Source organism: Boleophthalmus pectinirostris, unplaced genomic scaffold (genome assembly GCF_026225935.1).
Source record: "Boleophthalmus pectinirostris isolate CB_2022bp ecotype Guang Dong unplaced genomic scaffold, ASM2622593v1 HiC_scaffold_17, whole genome shotgun sequence".
NCBI classification, from domain to species: Eukaryota; Metazoa; Chordata; class Actinopteri; order Gobiiformes; family Gobiidae; genus Boleophthalmus; species Boleophthalmus pectinirostris.
In genome coordinates, this window is record NW_026571115.1 from 38,360,593 (window position 1) to 38,387,366 (window position 26,774).

General features: G+C 46.9%; 2 protein-coding genes across 2 annotated transcripts in view; both read left to right on the forward strand.

Annotated features, from left to right (window-relative positions):
- nlk1 (nemo-like kinase, type 1) lies at positions 1–19,072 on the forward strand. The gene is made up of 12 exons (XM_055152473.1): positions 1–1,058; positions 3,545–3,882; positions 6,676–6,805; positions 7,023–7,078; positions 7,646–7,752; positions 7,847–7,932; positions 8,630–8,839; positions 9,631–9,732; positions 11,869–11,955; positions 14,016–14,214; positions 15,393–15,486; positions 15,571–19,072. Exons 2-12 carry the CDS (start codon positions 3,569–3,571, stop codon positions 15,617–15,619), a joined length of 1,434 nt encoding a protein of 477 aa, XP_055008448.1. The 5' UTR covers positions 1–1,058; positions 3,545–3,568; the 3' UTR covers positions 15,620–19,072.
- Positions 16,640–26,774, forward strand: part of tlcd3ba (TLC domain containing 3Ba) — a 19,846-nt gene continuing 9,711 nt past the window's right edge. The window contains exons 1-3 of the mRNA XM_055153134.1: positions 16,640–16,738; positions 16,927–17,283; positions 26,256–26,464. Coding sequence (XP_055009109.1) covers positions 16,640–16,738; positions 16,927–17,283; positions 26,256–26,464 — 665 coding nt within the window. The remainder of the gene's footprint in view (positions 16,739–16,926; positions 17,284–26,255; positions 26,465–26,774) is intronic.

Consider the following 26,774-nt stretch of genomic DNA (forward strand, 5'->3'; position numbering starts at 1 on the left):
GCAGCTCCTCTTCCGCCGCCGCCGCCGCCGCTAGCCTGTTAGCCCCGGCTCCCCTCCGCCGAGAACGGGGCCAGAGACACCGCCGAACGCCCTGGTCTTGCTCGGACACCCAGCCCCGGGAGGCGGCTGGAGGAGCGTCCCGGAAAAAAACCCGAAAAAGAGACGGATTTCCGCGGGGGGTTTGTTTTGTTTAACGCGATAAAAGCGGCTAACGGGAGGAGCTAACGGCGGAGCTAACAGGCTAACACCCCGCGAACGAAGCTCCGAACCCGGGATCGTGCGGGGGATTATTCCGACCTAATCTGCGCCGCGGACGCCCCCCGTGCGGCCCCGCTCGCCTTGCGCTTTCGTGACGCTAAAAGAAGCCGAGCCGTGCGCTCCGGGGCACGTTTAGCGGGATATTTAGCGGCATATGTAGGTCACTGCGGCGGCCGGAGCGGATCTGGGTCAGCGGCAGCAGCGGGTTAACTAGCGCCCACAGCTGGTTAGCGCCGAGCTAACTCTCCCCGGAGCGGCTTTTCCCGCACATTTCTCCAATAACACTCATTTTTATTCAACCCGATTTGTTTCTACGGCTGCCGTGACTCGAACTACACCTAAATCTAAAGCGCCGCGTGTTTAATTTGTGTTTTAAACTAAATAATATTGAGTTCCGTGCGGAGTGGACGGAACAGCTGCTGCTACAAACAAAGATAACTGGTGTGATGAAAGTGGACGTTTTAAAGGCTTCGCTCCGGACGCGCTTTTACTTCGGTTTTTGTGAATATTGGTTCGGGTTTTAAAGCGTTTTTTTCCCAGAGGTTGAGGTGTTTTTTTTTTTTTATATCGGTGTGAAATCGCCAGGTGAGACGGCGGAGCTCGGCCAGCAGAGGGCGTCATGAACACCGCGCTCATCCTCGCCTCCCCGGCCCGGCCGCAGTAGCTCCTCCTCGGCTGCGGGACTGAGCAGGACCCGCTCTGCCCTGGTCCTGGTCCTGGTTCTGGTTCTTCCCTGGTTCTGCTGGATGTGTGTGACTGGAGCTTGAAAGAAGAGCGGATCAGGACCAGACTGACAGCAGGTAAACAGCCCATTATGACTCAAACATAATAATAATAATAATAATAATAATAATAATAAATAAATAACCATAATAATAATAATAATAATTGTAATAATAATAAAAGGTTAAACAGTGTTTGGACAGAGCTCTGCATCTTCTCAGAATCTATAAAAGACCTGATTCAGTGTTGGGTGACCAGATGTCCCTATTGACCCGGGACAGTGTTGGGAATGTTACTTTTAAAATGTAATCCCCTACAGATTACAGATTACACACCCCAAAATGTAGTTTGTAATAGAATCCATTAAATTACTCAAGGTGAGTAATGTAATCTGAATACTTTGGATTACTTGGTTTGCTGTAGAGAAGCAACGACCAGGATATAGTAACATAACATGTTTTGTTTGCTAAAAGAAAATAAAAAGTCCAGATTTTACTGAACCAAATAAAAAATATTATTGATCAAAGACGAGGAAACATGTCCACACAGCAGGATTTAGTCCTGGTTTAGTCCTGGTTTAGACCTGGTTTAGTCCTGGTTTAGTCCTGGGTTTAGTCCTGGGTTTAGTCCTGGGTTTAGTCCTGGTTTAGTCCTGGTTTAGTCCTGTTTAGTCCTGGTTTAGTCCTTGTTTAGTCCTGGGTTTAGTCCTGGTTTAGACCTGGTTTAGACCTGGTTTGATCCGGCAATGAGTGGAATTACAGAAAAAAAAGGGATTTAGCCCCAAATGTGAAAACAGGAAAATCTCTCTGTGTAATCCATTTATTCCAACAAAGTAACTGTAATCTAATTCCCACTCACTGAAACAGTAACTGTAACTGAATACAGTTACTCATCATTTGTACTCTGATTACTCTGGTACATGTAATCTGTTACTCCCCAACACTGGACCCTGGACAGTCCCAGCAGATTTATCCAAAACCACAGATTTGATCCAATTTTATACAAGAAATGTCCCAGTATCTCTATTTTTGACCAATTTTATACCTGCCGACAGTAAAAAAGAGACATAAACTGACATTTGTTTTGGTAAATTACAGAAAATCTGCTTAAAACAACCAAAACACAAAGAAAATGTGACTATACTGACTCATGTTTGTCATAAATGACATAAATAATTATGCACTCGTTTCACAAAAGTGTCCCAGTTTTTGATTTTACAATTCTGCTCACCCTAATTAGTGTCTTATTTTCTACAGTGCTCCTTTAGGCTACACCTTTGATGGAGTTAATGTCACCACTTTGAGGTGATCGGGATAAAAATCATTTCTCTTTTAGTTTATTTGTCCTGACAAAGACACTGAACTTTGTACCAGTTTTTGCTTCATGCACAGTCGATGGACCCAGGAATCACACAGATCTGAACCATAAACCAGGTCTGAATCTGAAGTGTCACATTTGATCCCCAAACGACGTCTGTGGAATTAATCTAATTTGGATCCAGACTGAGTCATGTGTGATCAGTTTGTGTGTTTTAATGGAGAAGTTCACAGCCGCTCCTCTGTTGGGAAAAACACAGCGGAGCAAAGCAGACGGGAAAAGAAATGGGACTAATTTTTGTGTTAATTGCACAAAATTGGTAAATAGAGACTCAGATGGAAAGTCCCCAGAACTGTACCGTTTATGAAACTAAGTGAGTTAATCTATAAACATTGAATCCTCTTCAGCAGGACAGGACTCAGGAGTGTCACAACTATTTCAGGATTTTATCTGACAGATTTCAATCAAATACAGTTAAGACTTTCCTAAAAGTGATTCTGAATGATTTTTGAACATTCTGTAGCTTTCTGAGTTTCTTCTGTTGTGCTGCTTATAAATGTTGTTAATAATGCAATAATGACTCATATTTCTCCCCAAACCCACAGTTACAGACGCTTTAGGACATGGGGAACAAGAAACAAACATAATACAGTTTTATAGTAAAGTTGTGCGAGCAAATGAGGATTATATTGATGTTAAATACCGGGATCTGTAAAATGACACAGACAAGGCCCCACATTTGGTCTGGAACATTCACATTTCATTTTATCATCATATAGAAACGGATTTTCTAACTCAACACGTCACAGTGACACAGCGACGAGAGCGTCCCCCCCCTCCTCCCAGGCTCAGCAGGGCCCCGTGTGCCGCCCGGAGGAGGAGGGGGGGGGACGCCCGGAGGAGGGGGGGACGCTCCCGTCCAGAGACACTCGAGTCAGGATTCAGACGTGAACATCGACACTGTGCTGGGTCCAAAGACAAAAACTGTCCAAAAAAAGAAAGAGATCCACACTGCAGTTCTTTGAAACTCCTGAATTTTAATTTCAGTGACTCCACGATGGCACAAAATCCAAAATATGTGACATTTATGTTCATTAAAATGAATTAATTCATGTTGAATGAACCAAAGTTTTGTTGTACTGACCTCATCTCTCCTCTCTCCCTCTCTCCTCTCCTCCTCTCTCCTCTCTCTCTGTCTCTCTCTGTCTCTCTCTCTCCTTCTCTCTCTCTCCCTCCGTCCCGTCAGTTGTCGGTGGCGGTGCGTTGGAGGATGGCGTTCCACAGCGGCGCTCCCCGTCAGCCCGTGGACATGTTTCCTGGTTCGGATCTCGGTCCGAAGTTTTTCTGCGTGAACTCTTCGTGCGCCGCTCCCGCCTCCGGCCTGACCTCCGGCCTGACCTCCGGCCTGACGGGCTCCGCGGCGCCGGCGCCCACCCCCAGACACCCCACGGCTCTGGGGGGCAGCGCGGGCGGAGGGGGCGCCGCCGTGCCTCAGCCCTACACCAACCCGGCCAGCGAGGTCCCCAGCCCGGCCGAGATGGAGCCGGACAGACCCATCGGATACGGAGCGTTTGGAGTCGTGTGGTGCGTACAGCTGTCAATCAAAAGTATCGAAAGTCAGAGTCAAATCCAAACTAAAACTGGTATCGAAACTGTCAGCGGGTAACGGGCCACATGAGAAACAGAAAATACTGTGGAGCCAAAACGCTGAACTCAATTCTGCAGATTATGAATTGTATTTGTTGATAAAAATCAGTAAATCTCAGAGTTGTGACGCTGCTCAGACTGAAGAGTTTATGTTTGACTCAACATTAAAAAGTGAAACTGACAAACGAAAAATGTCATTTAAAAACATCTCTAAAATAAAAGTAATGCAGCTTTAAGGGCGAGTTATATTTCTGCGTCGACTCTTTGCTCTGCCGCCGTCGCCTCGTCACCGTCGTTTTTGATTCATGGATCTGTGTCAAAGTCTGTGCGCCGCAAAGTAAAGCTCCACGGAGAACCGGAAATGTTTGTAGAGACGATGTAGAGACTAGGGATGGGCATGATTAATCGATTAATCGAAAATTGATCATTAAGAATTTCATGGATTCCGTTCATTTTACTGGACAAACTGAATGTATGTGTGTGTGTCGTGACCAAACAGGTGTGTACATGTGTCTCTGCATCAGAAGGAGCGAGACACACAAACAGTGGGTCAGTCTGTAACGAACCGAAGCACAAATGTGGATTTAACCAGGATTTGTAGAAGAAATTCCACACTTTCCGTTGCGTTGGGACAAGTGTGAGTCCATGTGCACAGTGGATAAAGCAGCACATATGTTTCTGTGTCCAGTGGGAAAAAGTTTTTCCAGGTGAGAGTCGCTCAATGTGGATGACGAGGCCCCGCCCCCCTCCCCCCGTACGCTGTCCTGGTTTTGACAAACACAAATCTGGTCACACTGACCTGTATTCACCTGAGTCATGTCTTTTAATCCAACACAAGTTGAACCACATCAGCGACACAAGAGCTGGAGTTTTATCTTCACTTAGTTTATGTAAATTAGTGATGTGGTTTTAAGTTTTGTTTCTGTGAGATTTGAACAAAACTGAATTAAACACATTATAATGTCAAACAGCTGATGTGGATCTAGAGTCGTTATGTTTATATGTCGTAAAGTTGAATTTATTGATGCAGATTAGTGCAGATAGTAATAATGATGATGATCATTTTAATAGAAAAACGTTCATGATTAATCGATAATCGATCGTTAATTCTTCCGACGATCGATTAAGAACATTTCATTGAATGCCCGTCACTAGTAGAGACGACCAATCACAGCTCTGATCGTCTGCGTCGGTTTAATGTGTGGTACTAAACGTCCGAGGTGCAGGTTGGTCTCTGTGGAGGGTTTTCACGTCGACGCAGATGATTTGACGTTAAATGACTCTTCAGTCCAGGCCTGAGGTCAAATGATAAAATATGTTTATTTTGTGATTCCAAATGTTTAAACGGGTCGATCAGAGTCGACCAAAGCTCCGCATGTGTCCAGGAGCTGCACACGTCTGATCTAGAGTCACACAGTCTCCTGGAGCAGGACGACAGAGGCAGAAACTCACTGTCAGTGTGTCCTTAGGCAAGACACTTCACCCACATCGCCTGTGTGAAAGTGGTGTGTGTGTGTGTGTGTGTCTGTGTGTGTGTGTGTGTGTGTGTGTGTGTGTGTGTCTGTGTGTGTGTGTGTGTGTGTGTGTGTGTGTGTGTGTGTGTTGTGTCTGTGTGTGTGTGTGTGTCTGTGTGTGTCTGTGTGTGTCTGTGTGTGTGTGTGAGTGTGTGTGTGTGTGTGTGTGTGTGTGTGTGTGTGTGTGTGTGTCGTGTGTGTGTGTGTGTGCGTGTGTGTGCGTGTGTGTGTGCTGTGTGTGTGTGTGTGTGTGTGTGTGTGTGTTGTGTGTGTGTGTGTGTGTGTGTGTCTGTGTGTGTGTGTGTGTGTGTGTGTGTGTGTGTGTGTGTGTGTGTGTGTGTGTGTGTGTGTGTGTGTGTGTGTGTGTGTGTGTGTGTGTGTGTGTGTGTCTGTGTGTGTGTGTGTGTGTGTGTGTGTGTGTGTGTGTGTGTGTGTGTGTGTGTGTGTGTGTGTGTGTGTGTGTGTGTGTGTGTGTGTGTGTGTCTGTGTGTGTCTGTGTGTGTGTGTGTCTGTGTGTGTGTGTGTGTGTGTTTGTGTGTGTGTGTGTGTGTGTGTCTGTGTGTGTGTGTGTGTGTGTGTGTGTGTGTGTGTGTGTGTGTGTGTCTGTGTGTTTGTGTTTGTGTGTGTGTGTGTCTGTGTCTGTGTCTGTGTGTGTGTCTTTCTGTGTGTCTGTGTGTGTGTGTCTGTGTGTGTGTGTCTCTGTGTCTGTGTGTGTGTGTGTGTGTGTGTGTGTGTGTGTCTGTGTGTGTGTGTGTGTGTGTGTCTGTGTGTGTCTGTGTGTGTGTGTGAGTGGCGGCGGCAGTGGGAGGGGCCCATGGTGCAGACTGACAGCCTCTCTTCTGTCTGTCTGCCCCGGGGCGGCTGTGGCTACAGGAGCGTCTCCTAAAGGCGCCGTGTAAATCCAACGTTTAAATCATCAGTTCTGCTCTTTGTTCTTTATTTATTCTACGTACTTTACTCGACGTTCTGCTCTCTGTTTTTGCTCCTCTGATATTTTTGAAATTTGACTTAGATAAAAGTGCCTCTGTTATTAAAATGTAAATATAAAGTAATTTCCCTGTGGATCAATAGTTGTAATTCTGAATGTTTTTCCTGTTTGGTTTGATTCATAATCCTCCTGTGTGTGTGTGTGTGTGTGTGTGTGTGTGTGTGTGTTGTGTGTGTGTGTGTGTTGTGTGTGTGTGTGTGTGTGTGTGTGTGTGTGTGTGTGTTGCAGGTCGGTGACGGATCCTCGTGACGGGCGTAAAGTCGCCCTGAAGAAGATGCCAAACGTCTTCCAGAACCTGGTCTCCTGTAAAAGAGTCTTCAGAGAACTGAGGATGCTGTGCTTCTTCAAACACGACAACGTCAGTCCACATCTAGTCCACATCTAGTCCACATCTAGTCCACATCTAGTCCACATCTAGTCCGGATCTAGTCCGGCTCTAGACCGGCTCTAGTCCGGCTCTAGTCCGGCTCTAGTCCGGCTCTAGTCCGGCTCTAGACCGGCTCTAGACCGGCTCTAGTCCGGCTCTAGTCCGGCTCTAGTCCGGCTCTGATCCTTGTTGTTGTTGTTTTTTTCAGGTTCTGTCGGCGTTGGACATTTTGCAGCCGCCTCAGATCGACTGCTTCGAGGAAATGTATCCTTCCACATCAGGAACTAAACCAGGACTCAACCAGGACTCAACCAGGACTCAACCAGGACTCAACCCCTGTCTAGTTCTCTTGTACTTTGTGGAGTATTTCTCGTGTACTTTGTGGAGTATTTCTCGTGTCGTTTGTGGAGTATTTCTCATGTACTTTGTGGAGTATTTCTCGTGTACTTTGTGGAGTATTTCGTGTACTTTGTGGAGTATTTCTCGTGTAGTTTGTGGAGTATTTTGTGTACTTTGTGGAGTATTTTGTGTACTTTGTGGAGTATTTTATGTACTTTGTGGAGTATTTCTCGTGTAGTTTGTGGAGTATTTCTCGTGTAGTTTGTGGAGTATTTCCTGTGTAGTTTGTGGAGTATTTTCGTGTACTTTGTGGAGTATTTCATGTACTTTGTGGAGTATTTCTCGTGTAGTTTGTGGAGTATTTCTCGTGTAGTTTGTGGAGTATTTCTCGTGTAGTTTGTGGAGTATTTCTCGTGTAGTTTGTGGAGTATTTCATGTACTTTGTGGAGTATTTCCTGTGTACTTTGTGGAGTATTTCTTTGACTGACACAGTTACGTGATCACTGAGCTGATGCAGAGTGACCTCCACAAAGTGATCGTGTCTCCTCAGCCCCTCACCACCGACCACATCAAGGTCTTCCTCTACCAGATCCTCAGAGGTACTGTGAAAATACTACTACTACTACTCCTGGTACTTCTACTGTAGTAAATCTTCTGCTGCTGTGTTTAACCGTGTGCTGTTTGTGTCCTCAGGTCTGAAGTACCTCCACTCTGCAGGAATCCTCCACAGAGACATTAAACCTGGAAACCTCCTGGTGAACAGCAACTGTCTGCTGAAGGTGAGACCCACTCAGACTCTGTTTAAACCAGAACCAGAACCAGACCACAACACGACCAGCAGCAGCAGCAGCTCTCGAAACGCCCGTCCAGCTCTGACGCCAGTGTGGACGCACTTTGGTCGTTTAGTCGTTTGGTTTTGGTGGGAACAAACCGTCGACTCCAACAAGTTCAACAACACATCCAGACTCTTGGAGGTTTTCATCTTTTCTGCTGTGAATGGCCCAGGAGTTTCACCAAGTCATTGTGGATAATAATATTATTATTATAAATATTTGTCCAGGGAGTTGGAGATTCTGACCAGAAGTTTGGTTTGGTCCAGACTCTGTCGGGGTTGAAAAGGGAGATTTGTCGTCCGTCGATGTTTATGACCAATTTCTGGTCAAATGGTCTTGGGTCGTCTGCCGTTAGTGGATCAATAACCGGGATCAATACCCTTTACGTGTTTTCTCGCTCCGTCCGTCATGTTCAATTAGTGTTTCTTGCCGCCGACCAAAATAATTCCCATCATGCAACGCACGCTTTTGTCAACAATGAAACTCACCTATCGTCTGAAAAATACAGTAATTTAATTATGTGAAAAGTCGAGTTCTTCCCGTCCTCCAGCTGAACCTGTGTGTGTGTGTGTGTGTTTGTGTGTGTGATGTGTGTGTGATGTGTGCGTGTGTGTGATGTGTGTGTGTGTGTGTTATGTGTCAGATCTGTGACTTCGGGCTGGCGCGTGTGGAGGAGCCCGACCCGTCTCGTCACATGACTCAGGAGGTGGTGACTCAGTACTATCGAGCTCCGGAGGTTCTGATGGGCTGCAGACACTACGCCTCGGCCATCGACGTCTGGTCTGTGGGCTGCATCTTCGCCGAGCTCCTGGGCAGAAGGATCCTGTTCCAGGCCCAGAGCCCCATACAGCAGGTCTGACCCCTGACCCCTGACCCCTGACCCCGGGACACTATCACCCTAAGACACTCTCTCTCCTCGTCTCCTCCTCTCTCCTCCTCTCTCCTCTCTCCTCTCCTCCTCTCTCTCCTCGTCTCCTCCTCTCTCCTCTGTCTCCTCTCTCTCCTCGTCTCCTCCTCTCTCCTCGTCTCCTCCTCTCTCCTCGTCTCCTCTCTCTCCTCTCTCTCTCTCTCCTCCTCTCTCCTCGTCTCCTCCTCTCTCCTCGTCTCCTCCTCTCTCCTCTCTCTCCTCCTCTCTCCTCGTCTCCTCCTCTCTCTCGTCTCCTCCTCTCCTTCCTCCTCTCTCCTCGTCTCCTTCTCTTCCTCTCTCCTCCTCTCTCCTCTCTCCTCTCTCTCCTCTCTCTTCTCTCTCCTCGTCTCCTCCTCTCTCCTCGTCTCCTCTCTCTCTCCTCCTCTCTCTCCTCTCTCTCTCCCTCTCTCCTCTCCTCCTCGTCTCCTTCTCTCTCCTCCTCCTCCTCTCTCCTCGTCTCTCCTCTCTCCTCTCCTCCTCCTCTCTCCTCGTCTCTCCTTCTCCTCTCTCTCTCTCTCTCTCCTCCTCTCTCTTCTCTCTCTCTCTCTCCTCTCTCCTCTCTCCTCTCTCTCCTCTTCTCCTCTCCTCTCTCCTCCTCTCTCCTCTCTCTCGTCTCTCTCTCTCTCTCTCTCTCTTCTCCTCCTCCTCTCTCTCTCTCTCCTCGTCTCCTCCTCTCTCCTTGTCTCCTCCTCTCTCCTCCTCCTCTTCCTCTCTGTGACCTTGTCTTTGTGTTTCAGTTGGATCTGATCACAGATCTGTTGGGGACTCCTCCTCTCTCCGCTCTGTCGTCTGCGTGTGAAGGAGCTCGAGCTCACATCCTCCGAGGGCCCCACAAACCGGTCAGACTCTTCACTCTGTCTGTGTGTGTGTGTGTTTCTCTCTCTGACGTGTGTGTGTGTGTGTGTGTGTTTCTCTCTCTGACGTGTGTGTGTGTGTGTGTGTTCTCTCTGACGTGTGTGTTTCTCTCTCTGATGTGTGTGTTGTGTGTGTGTGTGTGTGTTTCTCTCACTGACGTGTGTGTGTGTGTTTCTCTCTCTGACGTGTGTGTGTGTTTCTCTCTCTGACGTGTGTGTGTGTCTCTCTCTGACGTGTGTGTTTCTCTGACGTGTGTGTGTGTGTTTCTCTCTCTGACGTGTGTGTGTGTGTGTGTTTCTCTCTCTGAGTGTGTGTTTCTCTCTCTGTGTGTGTTTCTCTGACGTGTGTGTGTGTGTTTCTCTCTCTGACGTGTGTGTGTTTCTCTCTCTGACGCGTGTGTGTGTCTGTCTGTGTGTGTGTTTCTCTCTGACGTGTGTGTGTGTGTGTTTCTCTCTCTGATGTGTGTGTGTGTGTGTGTGTTTCTCTCACTGACGTGTGTGTGTGTGTGTTTCTCTCTCTGTGTGTGTGTGTGTGTGTGTTTCTCTCACTGACGTGTGTGTGTTTCTCTCTGACTGTGTGTGTGTGTGTGTTTCTCTCTCACTGACGTGTGTGTGTGTTTCTCTCACTGACGTGTGTGTGTGTGTGTGTGTTTCTCTCACTGACGTGTGTGTGTGTGTGTTTTCTCTCACTGACGTGTGTGTGTGTTTCTCTCACGTGTGTGTGTGTGTGTGTGTTTCTCTCACTGACGTGTGTGTGTGTGTGTGTGTTTCTCTCACTGACGTGTGTGTGTGTGTTTCTCTCACTGACGTGTGTGTGTGTGTGTGTGTGTGTGTGTTTCTCTCACTGACGTGTGTGTGTGTGTGTGTGTGTGTTTCTCTCACTGACGTGTGTGTGTGTGTGTGTGTGTGTTTCTCTCACTGACGTGTGTGTGTGTGTGTTTCTCTCACTGTGTGTGTGTGTGTGTGTGTGTTTCTCTCACTGACGTGTGTGTGTGTGTGTGTGTGTGTGTGTTTCTCTCACTGACGTGTGTGTGTGTGTGTGTGTGTTTCTCTCACTGACGTGTGTGTGTGTGTGTGTGTGTGTGTTTCTCTCACTGACGTGTGTGTGTGTGTGTGTGTGTGTGTGTTTCTCTCTCTGACGTGTGTGTGTGTGTGTGTTCTCTCTCACTGTGTGTGTGTGTGTGTTTCTCTCACTGACGTGTGTGTGTGTGTGTGTGTGTGTGTTTCTCTCACTGACGTGTGTGTGTGTGTGTGTGTTTCTCTCACTGACGTGTGTGTGTGTGTGTGTGTGTGTTTCTCTCACTGACGTGTGTGTGTGTGTGTGTGTGTGTGTGTGTTTCTCTCACTGACGTGTGTGTGTGTGTGTGTGTGTGTGTGTGTGTGTGTGTGTGTGTGTGTGTGTGTGTGTGTGTGTTTCTCTCACTGACGTGTGTGTGTGTGTGTGTGTGTTTCTCTCACTGACGTGTGTGTGTGTGTGTGTGTGTGTGTGTGTGTGTGTTTCTCTCTCTGACTGTGTGTGTGTGTGTGTGTTTCTCTCACTGACTGTGTGTGTGTGTGTGTGTGTGTGTGTGTGTGTTTCTCTCACTGACGTGTGTGTGTGTGTGTGTGTGTGTGTGTGTTTCTCTCACTGACGTGTGTGTGTGTGTTTCTCTCACTGACGTGTGTGTGTGTGTGTGTGTGTGTGTGTTTCTCTCTCTGACGTGTGTGTGTGTGTGTGTTTCTCTCACTGTCGTGTGTGTGTGTGTGTGTGTGTGTGTGTGTGTGTTTCTCTCACTGACGTGTGTGTGTGTGTGTGTGTGTGTGTGTGTGTTTCTCTCACTGACGTGTGTGTGTGTGTGTGTGTGTGTGTGTGTTTCTCTCACTGACGTGTGTGTGTGTGTGTGTGTGTGTGTGTGTGTGTGTTTCTCTCACTGACGTGTGTGTGTGTGTGTGTGTGTGTGTGTGTGTGTGTGTGTGTGTGTGTGTGTGTGTGTGTGTGTGTGTGTGTGTGTGTGTGTGTGTGTTTCTCTCACTGACGTGTGTGTGTGTGTGTGTGTGTGTGTGTGTGTGTGTTTCTCTCACTGACGTGTGTGTGTGTGTGTGTGTGTGTGTGTGTGTGTGTGTGTGTGTGTGTGTGTTCAGCCGTCTCTGTCGGTGCTCTACATGCTCTCTGATGGAGCGACTCATGAGGCGATCCACCTGCTGTGTCGGATGCTCGTCTTTGACCCGGTCAGTCTCACTTTATTATTATTATTATTTTATTTTTATTTTATTTTTTTTTTTTATTATTATTATTATTATTAGACGTGGTCAGTGTTTTATAATCAGTGCAGCCGTGGGGTCGGAAAAGTCTTAAAAAGGTCTTAAATTTCATGTTCCTAAATTAAAGCCTCAAATTCTGTTGTCCAAGTCTGATTTTTTTCACAAATGTCATTAGATAATTTTTTCGTTTACTCAACCCGGTCCAGGCTGTAGTTCAATGTTAAACAGAGGGAGGAAAAACAACAACAACATGAAATCATGTAACGTGAATGAACGTTTAATTTGGAGAATGTTCAAACAACACTTTGGTTTCTGGCACCGACGGCAAAGAGGAAACATCAGTCGAGTGGAGGAAGAAGTTATATGGATCATGAGGAAGAGGAGGGTTTCAGTCACGTGATCACGATGACGCGCGGAGGGCAGGAAGTGAAGACAAACACGACAAACAAACACGACAAACAAACACGACAAACAAACAACACGACAAACAAACACGACAAACAAACACGACAAACAAACACGACAAACAAACAAACACGACACAAAACACACGACAAATAAACGACAAACACAAAACAAACACGACAAACAAACACGACAAACAAACACGACAGGAGAACACAGATAGGGAGAAGAGTTCTTATTGTCAGGATTTAGAGTCAGTAACGAGGCAAAAGTACGAGCAGTTAGTCCACAAATATATTGGACGTGACCCTGATCTTATTGAAAATGAGAGAATTTTCAACCGAAGTAAAAGATTTGCCGACAATCGAGGCAGAGGAGATCATGAAGTATTGATCTCTTCAGACGTCGTTCTACACCAGACAACAGATGAAGGCAAAGTACAAAAGTTTGGAGGAATTGAACTTTTTTTGTCAGTGGATTTGTCCTCAACCTCGGTGCAAAACGTCTAAATGATGATGATGTTTGGTCTTGGCCGGGGGGAGTGTTTCTCTTATTTTATGTGTAAAACTGCAGTGTATCGACAGTGACCGATTTATCTGAACTATTTAATGTCAACAAACGTCGTTAGTCGTTAATGATTCGTTTATGTTTAGGTAAACCACAAAAAACTATTTGTCTTTGTAACAAACCTTTGTTGAAGTGTCACTGCAGACACGAGCATCAGTGAATTCTGCTCCTCCCGACACAAACAGGTTTGTAATCCACTTTTTACGGTGTTGTTCTGTCGGCTTTTCCTGTTTCTGACCTTCGTGGACGACTATATTCGGTTCTCTAAAAAAAAAAAAGTCTTTTCCTTCTCTCGGTTAGAACGATTGGCACAGTCGTAAACTACACAACACATCGACATTTTCCTCCAGTCGGTTCACTTCCTGCCTCCGTCTGATTTTGCGCTGACAAACGTCGCCCTGTGACGTCACGTCAAACTCAGATATTGTCGGTTTAATCCACAGTGACTCTTAGATTCTAGATGCAGGAGCTGTAGTTGTTGGTCTTTATTAGAATTGGATCTGGTGTTTTTCTCCTGCATAATGGGTGTGATGTTGGTCTTCATTTTCATTTAAGTGGTCTTAAAAAGCTCTTAAAAAGCTCTTAAAAAGTCTTAAGGTCTTAAATTTGGGGTTGACAATATCATTATTATTATTATTATTATTATTGTTTTGCTCAGATTTTCCTGTAAAAATGAGAGCAAAGTGTAATTGTACATTTTCATTTGGTGATTGTGATTCTTGACGTCTTCACTTTTCAGTTCATTTTCTGATGACATAATTCCACAGCACATTTCTGAACGACTCGACTCATTTCAGAGTTTATGAAGATTTATTATCTGTTCGTCTACAGACAAACGGGCTCAGATTTGTCTCGTCTGCACATGAGTATTTCTGATGGATCTTCTTCTTCTGCTGCTTCTTCTGCTTCTTCTTCTTCTTCTGCTTCTTCTGCTTCTTCTTCTTCTGCTTCTTCTGCTTCTTCTTCTTCTGCTTCTTCTTCTTCTGCTTCTTCTTCTTCTTCTTCTTCTTCTGCTTCTTCTTCTTCTTCTTCTGTGTCTGTGGCGGTGTGTCCAGGCGAAGCGTATCTCGGGCTCGGACGCTCTGTCTCACCCGTACCTGGACGAGGGGCGTCTGCGGTACCACACGTGCATGTGCCAGTGCTGTTACTCTGTGCCCAGCGGCCGCGTCTACACCAGAGACTTCGAGCCTGTGGCCGAGCGGCCGTTCAGCCACAGCTACGAGAACAGCCTCCTGTCTGTGTGGCAGGGCAAAGGTCAGTCACATGTCAGAGAAGACACGCCCCCCCGTGTGTGTCCCCCCCCCGTGTGTGTCAGAGGCCCCCCCCCCGTGTGTGTGTCAGAGGCCCCCCCCCCCCGTGTGTGTCAGAGGCCCCCCCCGTGTGTGTGTGTGTGTCAGAGGCCCCCCCCGTGTGTGTCAGAGGCCCCCCGTGTGTGTAGAGGCCCCCCCCGTGTGTGTCAGAGGCCCCCGTGTGTGTCAGAGGCCCCCCCCCCGTGTGTGTCAGAGGCCCCCCCGTGTGTGTCAGAGGCCCCCCCCCGTGTGTGTCAGAGGCCCCCCCCCGTGTGTGTCAGAGGCCCTCCCCCCGTGTGTGTCAGGTCCTCTCCGTGTGTGTCAGGTCCCTCTCCGTGTGTGTGTCAGGTCCCTCTCCGTGTGTGTGTCAGGTCCCTCTCCGTGTGTGTGTCAGGTCCCTCTCCGTGTGTGTCAGGTCCCTCCTCCGTGTGTGTCAGGTCCCTCTCTCGTGTGTGTCAGGTCCCTCTCCGTGTGTGTCAGGTCCCTCTCCGTGTGTGTCAGGTCCCTCTCCGTGTGTGTGTCAGGTCCCTCTCCGTGTGTGTGTCGGTCCCTCTCCGTGTGTGTCGGGTCCCTCTCCGTGTGTGTCCGGGTCCCTCCCCGTGTGTGTCAGGTCCCTCCCGTGTGTGTCGGTCCCCTCCGTGTGTCAGGTCCCTCTCCGTGGTGTCTCTCCGTGTGTGTCAGGTCCTCTCGTGTGTGTCAGGTCCCTCTCCGTGTGTGTGTCCGTGTGTGTCGGTCCTCCCTCTCCGTGTGTGTCAGGTCCCTCCGTGTGTGTCAGGTCTCCGTGTGTGTCAGGTCCCTCTCCGTGTGTGTCAGGTCCCTCTCCGTGTGTGTCAGGTCCTCTCCGTGTGTGTCAGGTCCCTCTCCGTGTGTGTCAGGTCCCTCTCCGTGTGTGTCAGGTCCCTCTCCGTGTGTGTCAGGTCCCTCTCCGTGTGTGTCAGGTCCCTCTCCGTGTGTGTCAGGTCCCTCTCCGTGTGTGTCAGGTCCCTCTCCGTGTGTGTGTCAGGTCCCTCTCCGTGTGTGTCGGTCCCTCCCGTGTGTCAGGTCCCTCTCGTGTGTGTCAGGTCCCTCTCCGTGTGTGTCAGGTCCCTCTCTGTGTGTGTCAGGTCCTCTCGTCGTCGTTGTTAAATTTGTGTGTTTTTTCAGAGTTGATCCATCGTTTCATCACGGAGCATCAGCAGGGAAAGCGAGTCCCACTGTGCATCAACCCCCAGAGCGCCGCCTTCAAGACCTTCATCAGGTACTCCAGATGCCCTCCCGCGTCTCACCGTGTCAGATTGCGTCAGATGCCCTCCCGGCGTTGACCCGTGTCTCTGTGTTCCAGGTCGACGGCGTGGCATTCGTCCAAAGTCTCTCGTAAAGAGGAGAGATGAGCTCTGCTGCTGAGGATCTGAGTCCGGACCAGAACCGAGACCGGGACCGGGATCTCAACCAGTCCCACGGGTCCACTGCGGGTCCCTGTACAGACCCTCCCCAAACCCGCAGACCCACGGACCCGCCGGACCCCGGAGCCCGGAACAGACCGCGTTTAGTCCTGGTTTAGTCCTGCTCCTGGTTCATAACTGCTGTTAGACCGGGTTTAGTCCTGGTCTTTCCATGGTTCTGGTTTCTGTCTGGTTTTAGACCCGATTTAGTCTGGCCCCAGACCCCATTAAGACCTGGTTTAGTCCCAGTTTAGTCCCAGTTTAGACCTGGTTTAAACCTGGTTTTGTCCAGAGCCAGAGAGAGGAAAGTCCAGGCCAGGATTTGGTTCAGACGAAGTTCAGACTCGTCCTGGTCCCGGTCCTGGTCCCGGTCCTGGTCCTGGTCTGGACTCCTGGTGCTGTTGTACAGAAGTTGCTGCTCGTTTAAAGTCTTGGTACAGACCTCGTTGACGTTTTCGCTGTAAAAAATATTTTAAGGAGTTTGTTTTTTTTGGTAGATTTTAGTTTTGACGTCATTCCAGTTTTGTGCAATACTCCTCCTCCAAAAACCTCCGACCCGAAACCTCAGACCTGAAACCTCCGACCCCGAAAAACCTCCGACCCCGAAAAACCTCCGACCCCGAAAAACCTCCGACCCGACCTCACAAACGGACGACACGCAATCGAATCCTTTTCAAAAGTCTCGCACCAAAGCCATTTCCTCCACTCCAGACTCTTCGTTAAAGTCGGGGTTTGTGTTTTTGTTTTTTTTTCTTTCTCCCACGTCGCTCCTCTGAAGGGGGGGTGACTTAGCGCTGGGAGCAAAAGGAGGAAGAGAACCCAGCGTCTTCAAACCAGTAAAAAGGAACACAGAGAAATAAATAAAGACATAAATAAAAGTGTGAGGTGTTTGAGAGAAGTGACCCGGGCTCTTTCAGCTCAGATGTGCCATATTTCCCACATGTGACTGATTTTACTGCCATAAACCCGATGATCCCGTCTCCCGACTCTTTGGTGCGGACGCGGCGGGTCGGCGGGTCGGCGGGTCGGCGGGTCGGTTCTTCAGGACCCAAACGTTTTTTCGCCAAGGTTTTTCCTCGACTCAGATTTCACTGTGTCCGAACTCTGCAGAATCATGTTTGATGAAGTCCACATGTAGCAGCCTCACGCTTCCTGCTCCGTTCCCTCGTCTCTCACAGTTTTCACTCAATTTTGTCGATTTGTTGAGTTTGTGTCAAGTTTTGTTTCAGTTTTTCGTGTTTTTTTCGTGTTTGGAGACTGAGAGACACAAAGGCCAAAACCACAGACCCCAGAGACGAAAAACACTCAGACAGACAGACGGGCCTCTGGAGCAACACCAAAATGTGTCAAATATCAAACTGTTTCTGTCAAGAGACCAGAGTCTGGACCGGAGTCTGGACCGGAGTCTGGACCGGAGTCTGGACCGGAGTCTGGACCGGAGTCTGGGCCGGAGTCTGGGCCGGAGTCTGGACCGGAGTCTGGACCGGAGTCTGGACCGGAGTCTGGGCCGGAGTCTGGGCCGGAGTCTGGGCCGGAGTCTGGGCCGGAGTCTGGGCCGGAGTCTGGGCCGGAGTCTGGGCCGGAGTCTGGGCCGGAGTCTGGGATCTGGACTAGTATCTGGTTTCGTCCAGGGTTAATCCTTGTGAAAACCTGGTCTAGTCCTGGTTCAGTTCTTGGTTCAGACCAGTTTTGTTCTCTCTTCTGTTGCAGAGGAACATCCGGTCTAGTCCTGGTCCAGATCTGGTGTAGTACTGGACTACTGGACTAGTCTCAGGTCAGGTCCCTGGTCTAACTCCACTTTAGTCCCTGGACCAGTCCTGTTCTAGTCCTTGCTCCCTCTGTAGACCCGGTCCTGGTCCAGGATTGGGCCAGGACTGGACCAATCCAAACCAACCCAGGTCTACAGAGGGACCAGGTCCAGTCGTGTTCCAGTCCTGGTCCCTCTAGACCTGGTCTGGTACCTGTCCTAGTCCATGTTTATACCTGGTCCAGTCTTGGTTCGTTCTTGGTCCTGGTCCTGGTCCTGGTCCTGGTCCTGGTCTTGGTCTTGGTCTTGGTCGTGTTCAGTGTTAGTTTTATTTATTGTGTGACTGAGGAAAGTTTATCGTTTTGTCGTTTTGTCTTTTTTTTGGTGTTTTTTAGAAAAGTTCCTGTTTTTATTTCTGGTTTTAGTTTTGGACCGTTTTACCTCGAGGTTTTTCTGAGGTCTGGACTCAAACGCCGCCGCCAAAAACACTCGAGAAAAACCCCGAGAAGCGGCTTGAGTCGGCGCCGCGTCTCGACTCAGGGTCTGGGCTCCAGCTCCAAACTCCACTGGAGGTTCAGACGAGCAGGAGACGAGTCCGTGCATGTTTTTATAAAAGAACTGAGCACTTTTATCTGTTTGAAAACGTCTTAAACCCACTGGAACTTTTAATATATTTACAACAAAATAAGTAAAAAAGACGAAAATATGAAGAAGCGTCTGTATCCTGAAACCAAAACCAGATGAATCTGAGTCAAAAAAGAAGCATGTTTGAAATGTTTGAATGCAAAAAAAAAAGACCAATTTAATAAAAAAAAAATAATAATAATAATTCTGTTTTAATTGTGTAAAAAAACAAAAAACAAAAAAAAAAACAGCTGAGATTTAAAGCACTTCTGGAGTTCCACCTGATGATGTCACAGAAACTGAAAACAGATTAAATAAATAAAAACAGTTAAATATTTGGGTGTAAAAAGAGAGTTTGTTTTGACCCGGAGGTTTTTCCGACGCAGCCTCGTGTTTGTTTTGTTTTTTTTTTTTTTTTTTTTTGTTTTTTTTGTTTTTTTTGTTTTTTTGGTTTTGTTTTGGTCGGTGGGACGTGACTTGAGTCCAGACCTCCAGGGGGCGCTGTGTGTAAATGTGCATGTGGTTTAACACGTTTCCACGGAGACGGAGCCCGGCGCCTGTTTCCTGCCCGGAACAGGTTTGGGACCGACCCCGGTCCAGAACCTGGTCCTGACCCGGTCCTGACCTCAGTCCAGACCCGGTCCTGACACGGTCCTGTGTCTGGGTCCGGGTCCTGGTCCCAGTCCAGTCCTGGTGTCTGGATCCGGGTCTAGGTCCTGGTCCCGGTCCTGGGCCTGGCCGGTCCTGGTCCCAGTCCTAGTGTCTGGGTCCCGGTCCTGGTGTCTGGGTGCTGGTCCTGGTTCAGGTTCAGACCTGGTCCAGACCCCGGTCCTGGTGTCTGGGTCCCGGTCCTGGTCCTGGTCCAGGTCCCGGTGTCTGGGTCCTGGTCCTGGTCCTGGTCCCGGTCCCGGTCCGTGGCCGTGTTGTCCTTTGGGTCCAGTCGTGTTGGACTTTTGAGATACTTGAATTTCTTAAACTGTTTAAACTTTAGACAAAAGTAGAAACTGAAATAAACAAACACTGGACTGAAACGACCCAGACTCATGTGTGAAAAGACCTGATCTAGTCCTGGTTTAGTCCTGGTTTAGACCTGGTTTAGTCCTGGTTTAGCCCTGGTCTGGTTCTGGTTTAGTTCTGGTTTAGTCCTGGTTTAGACCTGGTTTAGACTTGGTCTGGTTTAGTCCTGGTTTAGTCCTGGTCTGGTTCTGGTTTAGTCCTGGTCTGGTTTAGTCCTGGTTTAGTCCTGGTTTGGTTTAGTCCTGGTTTGGTTTAGTCCTGGTCTGGTTTAGTCCTGGTCTGGTTCTGGTTTAGTCCTGGTTTAGTCCTGGTTTAGACCTGGTTTAGTCCTGGTTTAGACCTGGTTTAGACCTGGTTTAGTCCTGGTTTAGCCCTGGTCTGGTTCTGGTTTAGTTCTGGTTTAGTCCTGGTTTAGTTTCCTGGTTTAGTCCCTGGTTTAGTCCTGGTTTAGTCTGGTTTGTCTGGTTTAGTCCTGGTCTGGTTTAGTCTGGTTTAGTCCTGGTTTAGTCCTGGTTTAGTCCTGGTTAGTCTTTGGTCTGGTTTAGTCCTGGTTTTCCTGGTTTAGTCTGTTTAGTCTGGTCTGGTTTAGTCCTGGTTTAGTCCTGGTTTAGTCCTGGTCTGGTTTAGTCCTGGTTTAGTCCTGGTTTAGTCCTGGTTTAGTCTGGTTTAGTCCTGGTTTAGTCTGGTTTAGTCCTGGTTTAGTCCTGGTTTAGTCCTGGTTTAGTCCTGGTTTAGTCCTGGTTTAGTCCTGGTTTAGTTCTGGTTTAGTCCTGGTTTAGTCCTGGTTTAGTCCTGGTTTAGTCCTGGTTTAGTCCTGGTTTAGTCCTGGTCCTGTCTGGTCTGGTTTAGTCCTGGTTTAGTCCTGGTTTAGTCCTGGTTTAGTCTGGTTTAGTCTGGTTTAGTCCTGGTTTAGTCCTGGTCCTGGTTTAGTCCTGGTTTAGTCCTGGTTTTAGTCTGGTCTGGTTTAGTCCTGGTTTAGTCCTGGTTTAGTCTGGTCTGTTTAGTCCTGGTTTAGGTTTCTGGTTTAGTCCTGGTTTAGTCTGGTCTGGTCTGGTTTAGTCCTGGTTTAGTCCTGGTCTGGTTTAGTCCTGGTTTAGTCTGGTTTAGTCCTGGTCTGTTTAGTCTGGTTTAGTCCTGTTTAGTTCCTGGTTTAGTCCTGGTTTAGGTTCTGGTTTAGTCCTGGTTTAGTCCTGGTTTAGTCCTGGTTTAGTCCTGGTTTAGTCCTGGTCTGGTCTGGTTTAGTCCTGTTAGTCCTGGTCTGGTTTATGGTTTAGTCCTGGTCTGGTTTAGTCCTGGTTTAGTCCTGGGTCTGGTTTAGTCTGGTTTAGTCCTGGTTTAGTCTGGGTCTGGTTTAGTCCTGGTTTAGTCCTGGTTTAGTCCTGGTTTAGTCCTGGTCTGGTTTAGTCCTGGTTTAGTCCTGGTTTAGTCCTGGTTTAGTCCTGGTTTAGTCCTGGTTTAGTCCTGGTCTGGTTCTGGTTTAGTCCTGGTTTAGTCCTGGTCTGGTTTAGTCCTGGTTTAGTCCTGGGTTCTGGTTTAGTCCTGGTTTAGTCCTGGTTTAGTCCTGGTTTAGTCCTGGTTTAGTCCTGGTTTAGTCCTGGTCTGGTTTAGTCCTGGTTTAGTCCTGGTTTAGTCCTGGTTTAGTCCTGGTTTAGTCCTGGTCTGGTTCTGGTTTAGTCCTGGTTTAGTCCTGGTTTAGTCCTGGTTTAGTCCTGGTCTGGTTCTGGTTTAGTCCTGGTTTAGTCCTGGTTTAGTCCTGGTTTAGTCCTGGTTTAGTCCTGGGTCCTGGTTTTCTGGTTTAGTTCTGGTCTGGTTTAGTTCCTGGTTTAGTCCTGGTTTAGTCCTGGTCTGGTTTAGTCTGGTCTGGCTTTAGTCTGTTTAGCTGGTCTGGTTTAGTCCTGGGTCCTGGTTTAGGTTTTCTAGTCTGGTTCTGGTTTAGTCCTGGTTTAGTCCTGGTTTAGGTCCTGGTTTTTTGGTTTTTCAGTTTTGGTTTTTTTTTTGGTTTCCTTTTATTCTTCTTTTTGTCAGTTTTTGGATTTGATTTTGGTCTTTTTGATTTCCTTGGACCTTCTTTTGGACCTTGGACCTTGTGAGCTTTGGTACTTCCTGTCCGTGGCTTTAGTTGTTTGTTGTTTTGTAGTGGACCTGGTTTATTCCGTGAGCTTCAAGTAGTAGTAGTAGTATTGTAGTAGTAGTAGTAGTAGTAGTAGTAGTAGTAGTAGTAGTAGTAGTAGTAGTAGTAGTAGTAGTAGTAGTAGTAGTATTGTAGTAGTAGTAGTAGTAGTAGTAGTAGTATTGTAGTAGTAGTAGTAGTAGTAGTAGTAGTAGTAGTAGTAGTAGTAGTAGTAGTAGTAGTAGTAGTAGTAGTAGTAGTAGTAGTAGTAGTAGTAGTAGTAGTAGTAGTAGTAGTAGTAGTAGTAGTAGTAGTAGTAGTAGTAGTAGTAGTAGTAGTATTTGTAGTAGTAGTAGTAGTAGTAGTAGTAGTAGTAGTAGTATTTTTTTTAATTAAATTTTTTCAAATTTTATGATATTTCTAATTATATAATATTTATAAAACTTTATTATATTGATGTATTTTTATGTTTTTATTCCATTATGTTCATTCGTTCTCAGGCTAAAGTCGAGTTTATTTGTACAACAACATTTTTACACAAAGTCAAAGAGTTTTACAGAAAAAGAAAAAACATTAAAAAAAAAAAGAAAAGAAAAACATTAAAATCACAAAACGAACAAATCAAATCATAAATAACCATAAAATTAAAAAGAGAGACATTAAATGAGAGAGAGATTATAAATATTATAACATTTATTTTATTAATCGATTTATGTTATATTCTTCTTATATTTAACTATTTATTCTTATGACATTATATTTATTTATATTTTCTTTTTATATTTAAATATTTATATTCTACTTTTATTTTTCTTGATATAAAAGTTGAGTGTTTTTTTCAGTGGAGCTAAACTCCGCCTCTGTCGTCACGGTAACGCCCTCTGAACCTGACGGAGCGCTCTGATTGGACGATTCAGTTTCTGTTAAACAGTTTTAAAAAGTTTTTAAAATCCATGCATGTCTGAGTCATCTAGAGATCTGTGCTGGGCCTAATACAGCTTTTTACATTTACACACACACTTACACACACTTACACACACACATTTACACACACACACTTACACACACTTACACACACACACATTTACACACACATTTACACACACACACTTACACACACTTACACACACACACTTACACACACATTTACACACACACACTTACACACACATTTACACACACTTACACACACATTTACACACACTTACACACACACACATTTACACACACACACACACACACAAACACACACCTTCATCATCGTCATCAACCTGAGAACCCGTGGACCTCGTCTCCTTCCGTAGTTTACTGTGCGGCGTAAGTAACACGAAACAAACACTACAGACACAGAATACTGCCACTTCTACTGCGTCTACTACGACTACTGCGTACTACGACTACTGCGTCTACTACGACTACTGCGTCTACTACGACTACTGCGTCTACTACGACTACTGCGTGACTACTGCGTGTACTACGTACGACTACTACGACTACTGCGTCTACTACGACTACTGCGTCTACTACGACTACTGCGTCTACTACGACTACTGCGTCTACTACGACTACTGCGTCTACTACGACTACTGCGTCTACTACGACTACTGCGTCTACTACGACTACTGCGTCTACTACGACTACTGCGTGTACTGCTACTAGAGCTACTACTGCACGTTTACACTCGAGCTTTTCTCTCTTTACTGCATATTTAAACAGAAAAAATGCCCTGTTTTTTTTTAGAAAATCCCGACCTAAGGTCAAGCGCCAAATCTTAGAGGCTGAGAACCAGGAACTGCACGAGAGGATCCAGAACTTAGAACATAAGAACCAGCAACAAGACGAGAGGAACCGAAACTTAAATTGTGTAAAGGAACTGATCAAGAGGTTCCAAACTTAAACAATCAGAACAAACATCTGCACGAAAGGATCGAAAAGTCCTCGGTTAAGAACCAGAAGCTACAGATCAGGTTTAGATCGGGTTTTCAGACCTGGTTTAAACCTGGTTTAAACCTGGGTTTAGACCTGGTTTAGACCTGGGTTAGACCTTGTTTAGTCCTGGTTTAGACCTGCCTGGTATTACGACATCCGTCCGGTATTATGACATGTCTCTATTTACTCTGTTTTTGTTTCGCACTCATGCCTCACAGCAAGAAGGTTGTGGGTTGGATCCCCGGGTGACCCGGGTCTTTCTGTGTGGAGTTTGTGTTTCTCTTCGTGTCTGGATGAGTTTCCTCCGGTTTCCTCCATCAACACAAAACCTGCTCCAGGTCCAGAACAGTTGAGAGTCAAAGACACTTAAACACAATCAATTCAATCATTGTGTCCTTGGGCAAGACACTTCACACACATCGCCTCGTATGAAAGTGGTGTGTGTGTGAGTGATGGTGGTGTTCGGAGGGACCGATGGCGCCGATTGACATGGCAGCCGTGCTTCTGTCAGTCTGCCCCAGGGCAGCTGTGGCTACAACAGTAGTTTACATCAGCAGGTGTAGAGTGAATGAATAATGCTGAATAATGTTCTGTAAAATATCTTTGTGACAAAAAGCGCCGTCTCTATTCAGACGCGCCGCTATTACAACATGTTTTATATTTGTGACTACAAAATAAATCAACTATTCTAAATATTTTAAAATATATCAACATTTCATCATTTGTAAATCTAGTTATTGAAAAAAACGAAATCACACACAAAGTCGGACTCTCCTGAAACTCTGAGAGAATCGAAACAACAAAAACGTAGAGCTGTATCATAATAATTTAGTAAAACAAACCAAAAACTACTCTGGGTGATATATCGATACAGCAGCCCACGATATCGATACTGTATCATCACATTAAACCATACGATATATCGATATTTTTGCACACCCCTAACGAACTGATGCTGAGTCTGAGGACGACGACGCAGAAGAGTTTGTGTGGCTCCGTTTCCCTCCGGACGTCGAGGTCGAGTTGTTCAGAAGTGACACGAGGATGAAGACCTGAAGTGATTTAGTGATTTGGAGGGAAACGGAGAGTTACTTACTTAATTACAGTAGATTTTAGTTACGTTCATTCTGTAGTTCCAATTACTGTAGGAATTGTGAGATTTTGACTAGTGTGAATGTTGAATTATTGCATAGTTTTGTAAATGTGACGGGACACGGAGGAAGTGACTGAAGCTCCTGACACTCCTCAACCTCCTAAACCTCCTGACCTCCTGAACCTCCTGACTCCTGAAACCCCTGACCTCCTGACCCCAACCTCCTGACCCCAACCTCCTGACCCCAACCTCCTGACCCCAACCTCCTGACCCCAACCTCCTGACCCCAACCTCCTGACCCAACCTCCTGACCTGACCCTGACCGACCTCCTGACCCCAACCTCCTGACCCAACCTCCTGACCCCAACCTCCTGACCCCTGAACCTCCTGACCTCCTGCCAACCTCCTGACCTCCTGACCTCCTGACCTCCTGACCTCCTGCCCCAACCTCCTGACCCCAACCTCCTGACCCCGACCTCCTGACCCCAACCTCCTGACCCCAACCTCCTGACCCCGACCTCCTGACCCCAACCTCCTGACCTCCTGACCCCAACCTCCTGACCCTAACCTCCTGACCCCAACCTCCTGACCTCCTGACCCCGACCTCCTGACCCCAACCTCCTGACCCCGACCTCCTGACCCCAACCTCCTGACCCCGACCTCCTGACCTCCTGACCTCCTGACCTCCTGACCCCAACCTCCTGACCCCAACCTCCTGACCCCAACCTCCTGACCCCAACCTGACCCAACCTGACCCCACACCTCCTGACCACACTGACACCACACACACACTACACACACACACACTTACACACACACACTTACACACACACTTACACACACACACACACACACACTTACACACACACACACACATTTACACACACACACATTTACACACACTTACACACACACACACATTTACACACACACACACACACATACACACACACACTTACACACACACTTACACACTTACACACACACACACATTACACACACATTTACACACACACACATTTACACACACTTACACACACACATTTACACACACTTACACACACACACACTTACACACACATTTACACACACACACATTTACACACACTTACACACACATTTACACACACATTTACACACACACACTTACACACACATTTACACACACACACACTTACACACACTTACACATTTACACAGACACACTTACACACACATTTACACACACTTACACACATTTACACACACATTTACACACACACTTACACACACACATTTACACACACACACACTTACACACACATTTACACACACTTACACACATTTACACACACATTTACACACACACACACACTTACACACATTTACACACACTTACACACACATTTACACACACACTTACACATACACATTTACACACACACATTTACACACACATTTACAGACACACATTTACACACATACTTACACACAGTAACACACACATTTACACACGCACTTACACACACACACATTTACACACATTTACACACACACATTTACACACATTTACACACACACACACATTTACACACACATTTACACACACATTTACACACACATTTACACACACACACTTACACACACACACATTTACACACACATTTACACGCACTTACACACACATTTACACACACATTTACACACACACTTACACACACACACACACACACTTACACACACACACACATTTACACACACACACACACACACTTACACACACATTTACACACACACACACACTTACACACATTTACACACACCTTTACACACACACTTACACACACATTTACACACACTTACACACACACACTTACACACACATTTACACACACTTACACACACATTTACACACACTTACACACACATTTACACACACATTTACACACACACTTACACACACACACTTACACACACACACTTACACACACACATTTACACACACACATTTACACACACACATTTACACACACACATTTACACACACTGCCTGTTGTTTACGTCAGATGCCCTCCCTGTGTTGCAGATGCTCGGGGGTGCAGGTGCAGCGGCAGTGGCAGGTGTAGTGGCTGGTGCGGCGGCAGGTGCGGCGGCAGGTGCAGTGGCAGGTGCAGGGCCAGGTGCGCTGCTCGTGGGAGGTTCCGTGTTTTTTCCTGGAGTTTTGTTTCTCTCCAAACGCCTCATCAAACACTTCCTGGTCTGCAGCGAATCAGACGCCGTCATCGCAGCCACACGGTCAGACCCGGTCTAGTCCTGGTTTAGACCTGGTTTAGACCTGATTTAGACCTGGTTTAGACCTGATTTAGACCTGGTTTAGACCTGGTTTAGTCCTGGTTTAGACCTGGTTTTAGTCCTGGTTTAGACCTGGTTTAGTCCTGGTTTAGTCCTGGTTTAGACCTGGTTTAGACCTGGTTTAGACCTGGTTTAGTCCTGGTTTAGTCCTGGTTTAGTCCTGGTTTAGACCTGGTTTAGACCTGGTTTAGTCCTGGTTTAGTCCTGGTTTAGACCTGGTTTAGACCTGATTTAGTCCTGATTTAGTCCTGGT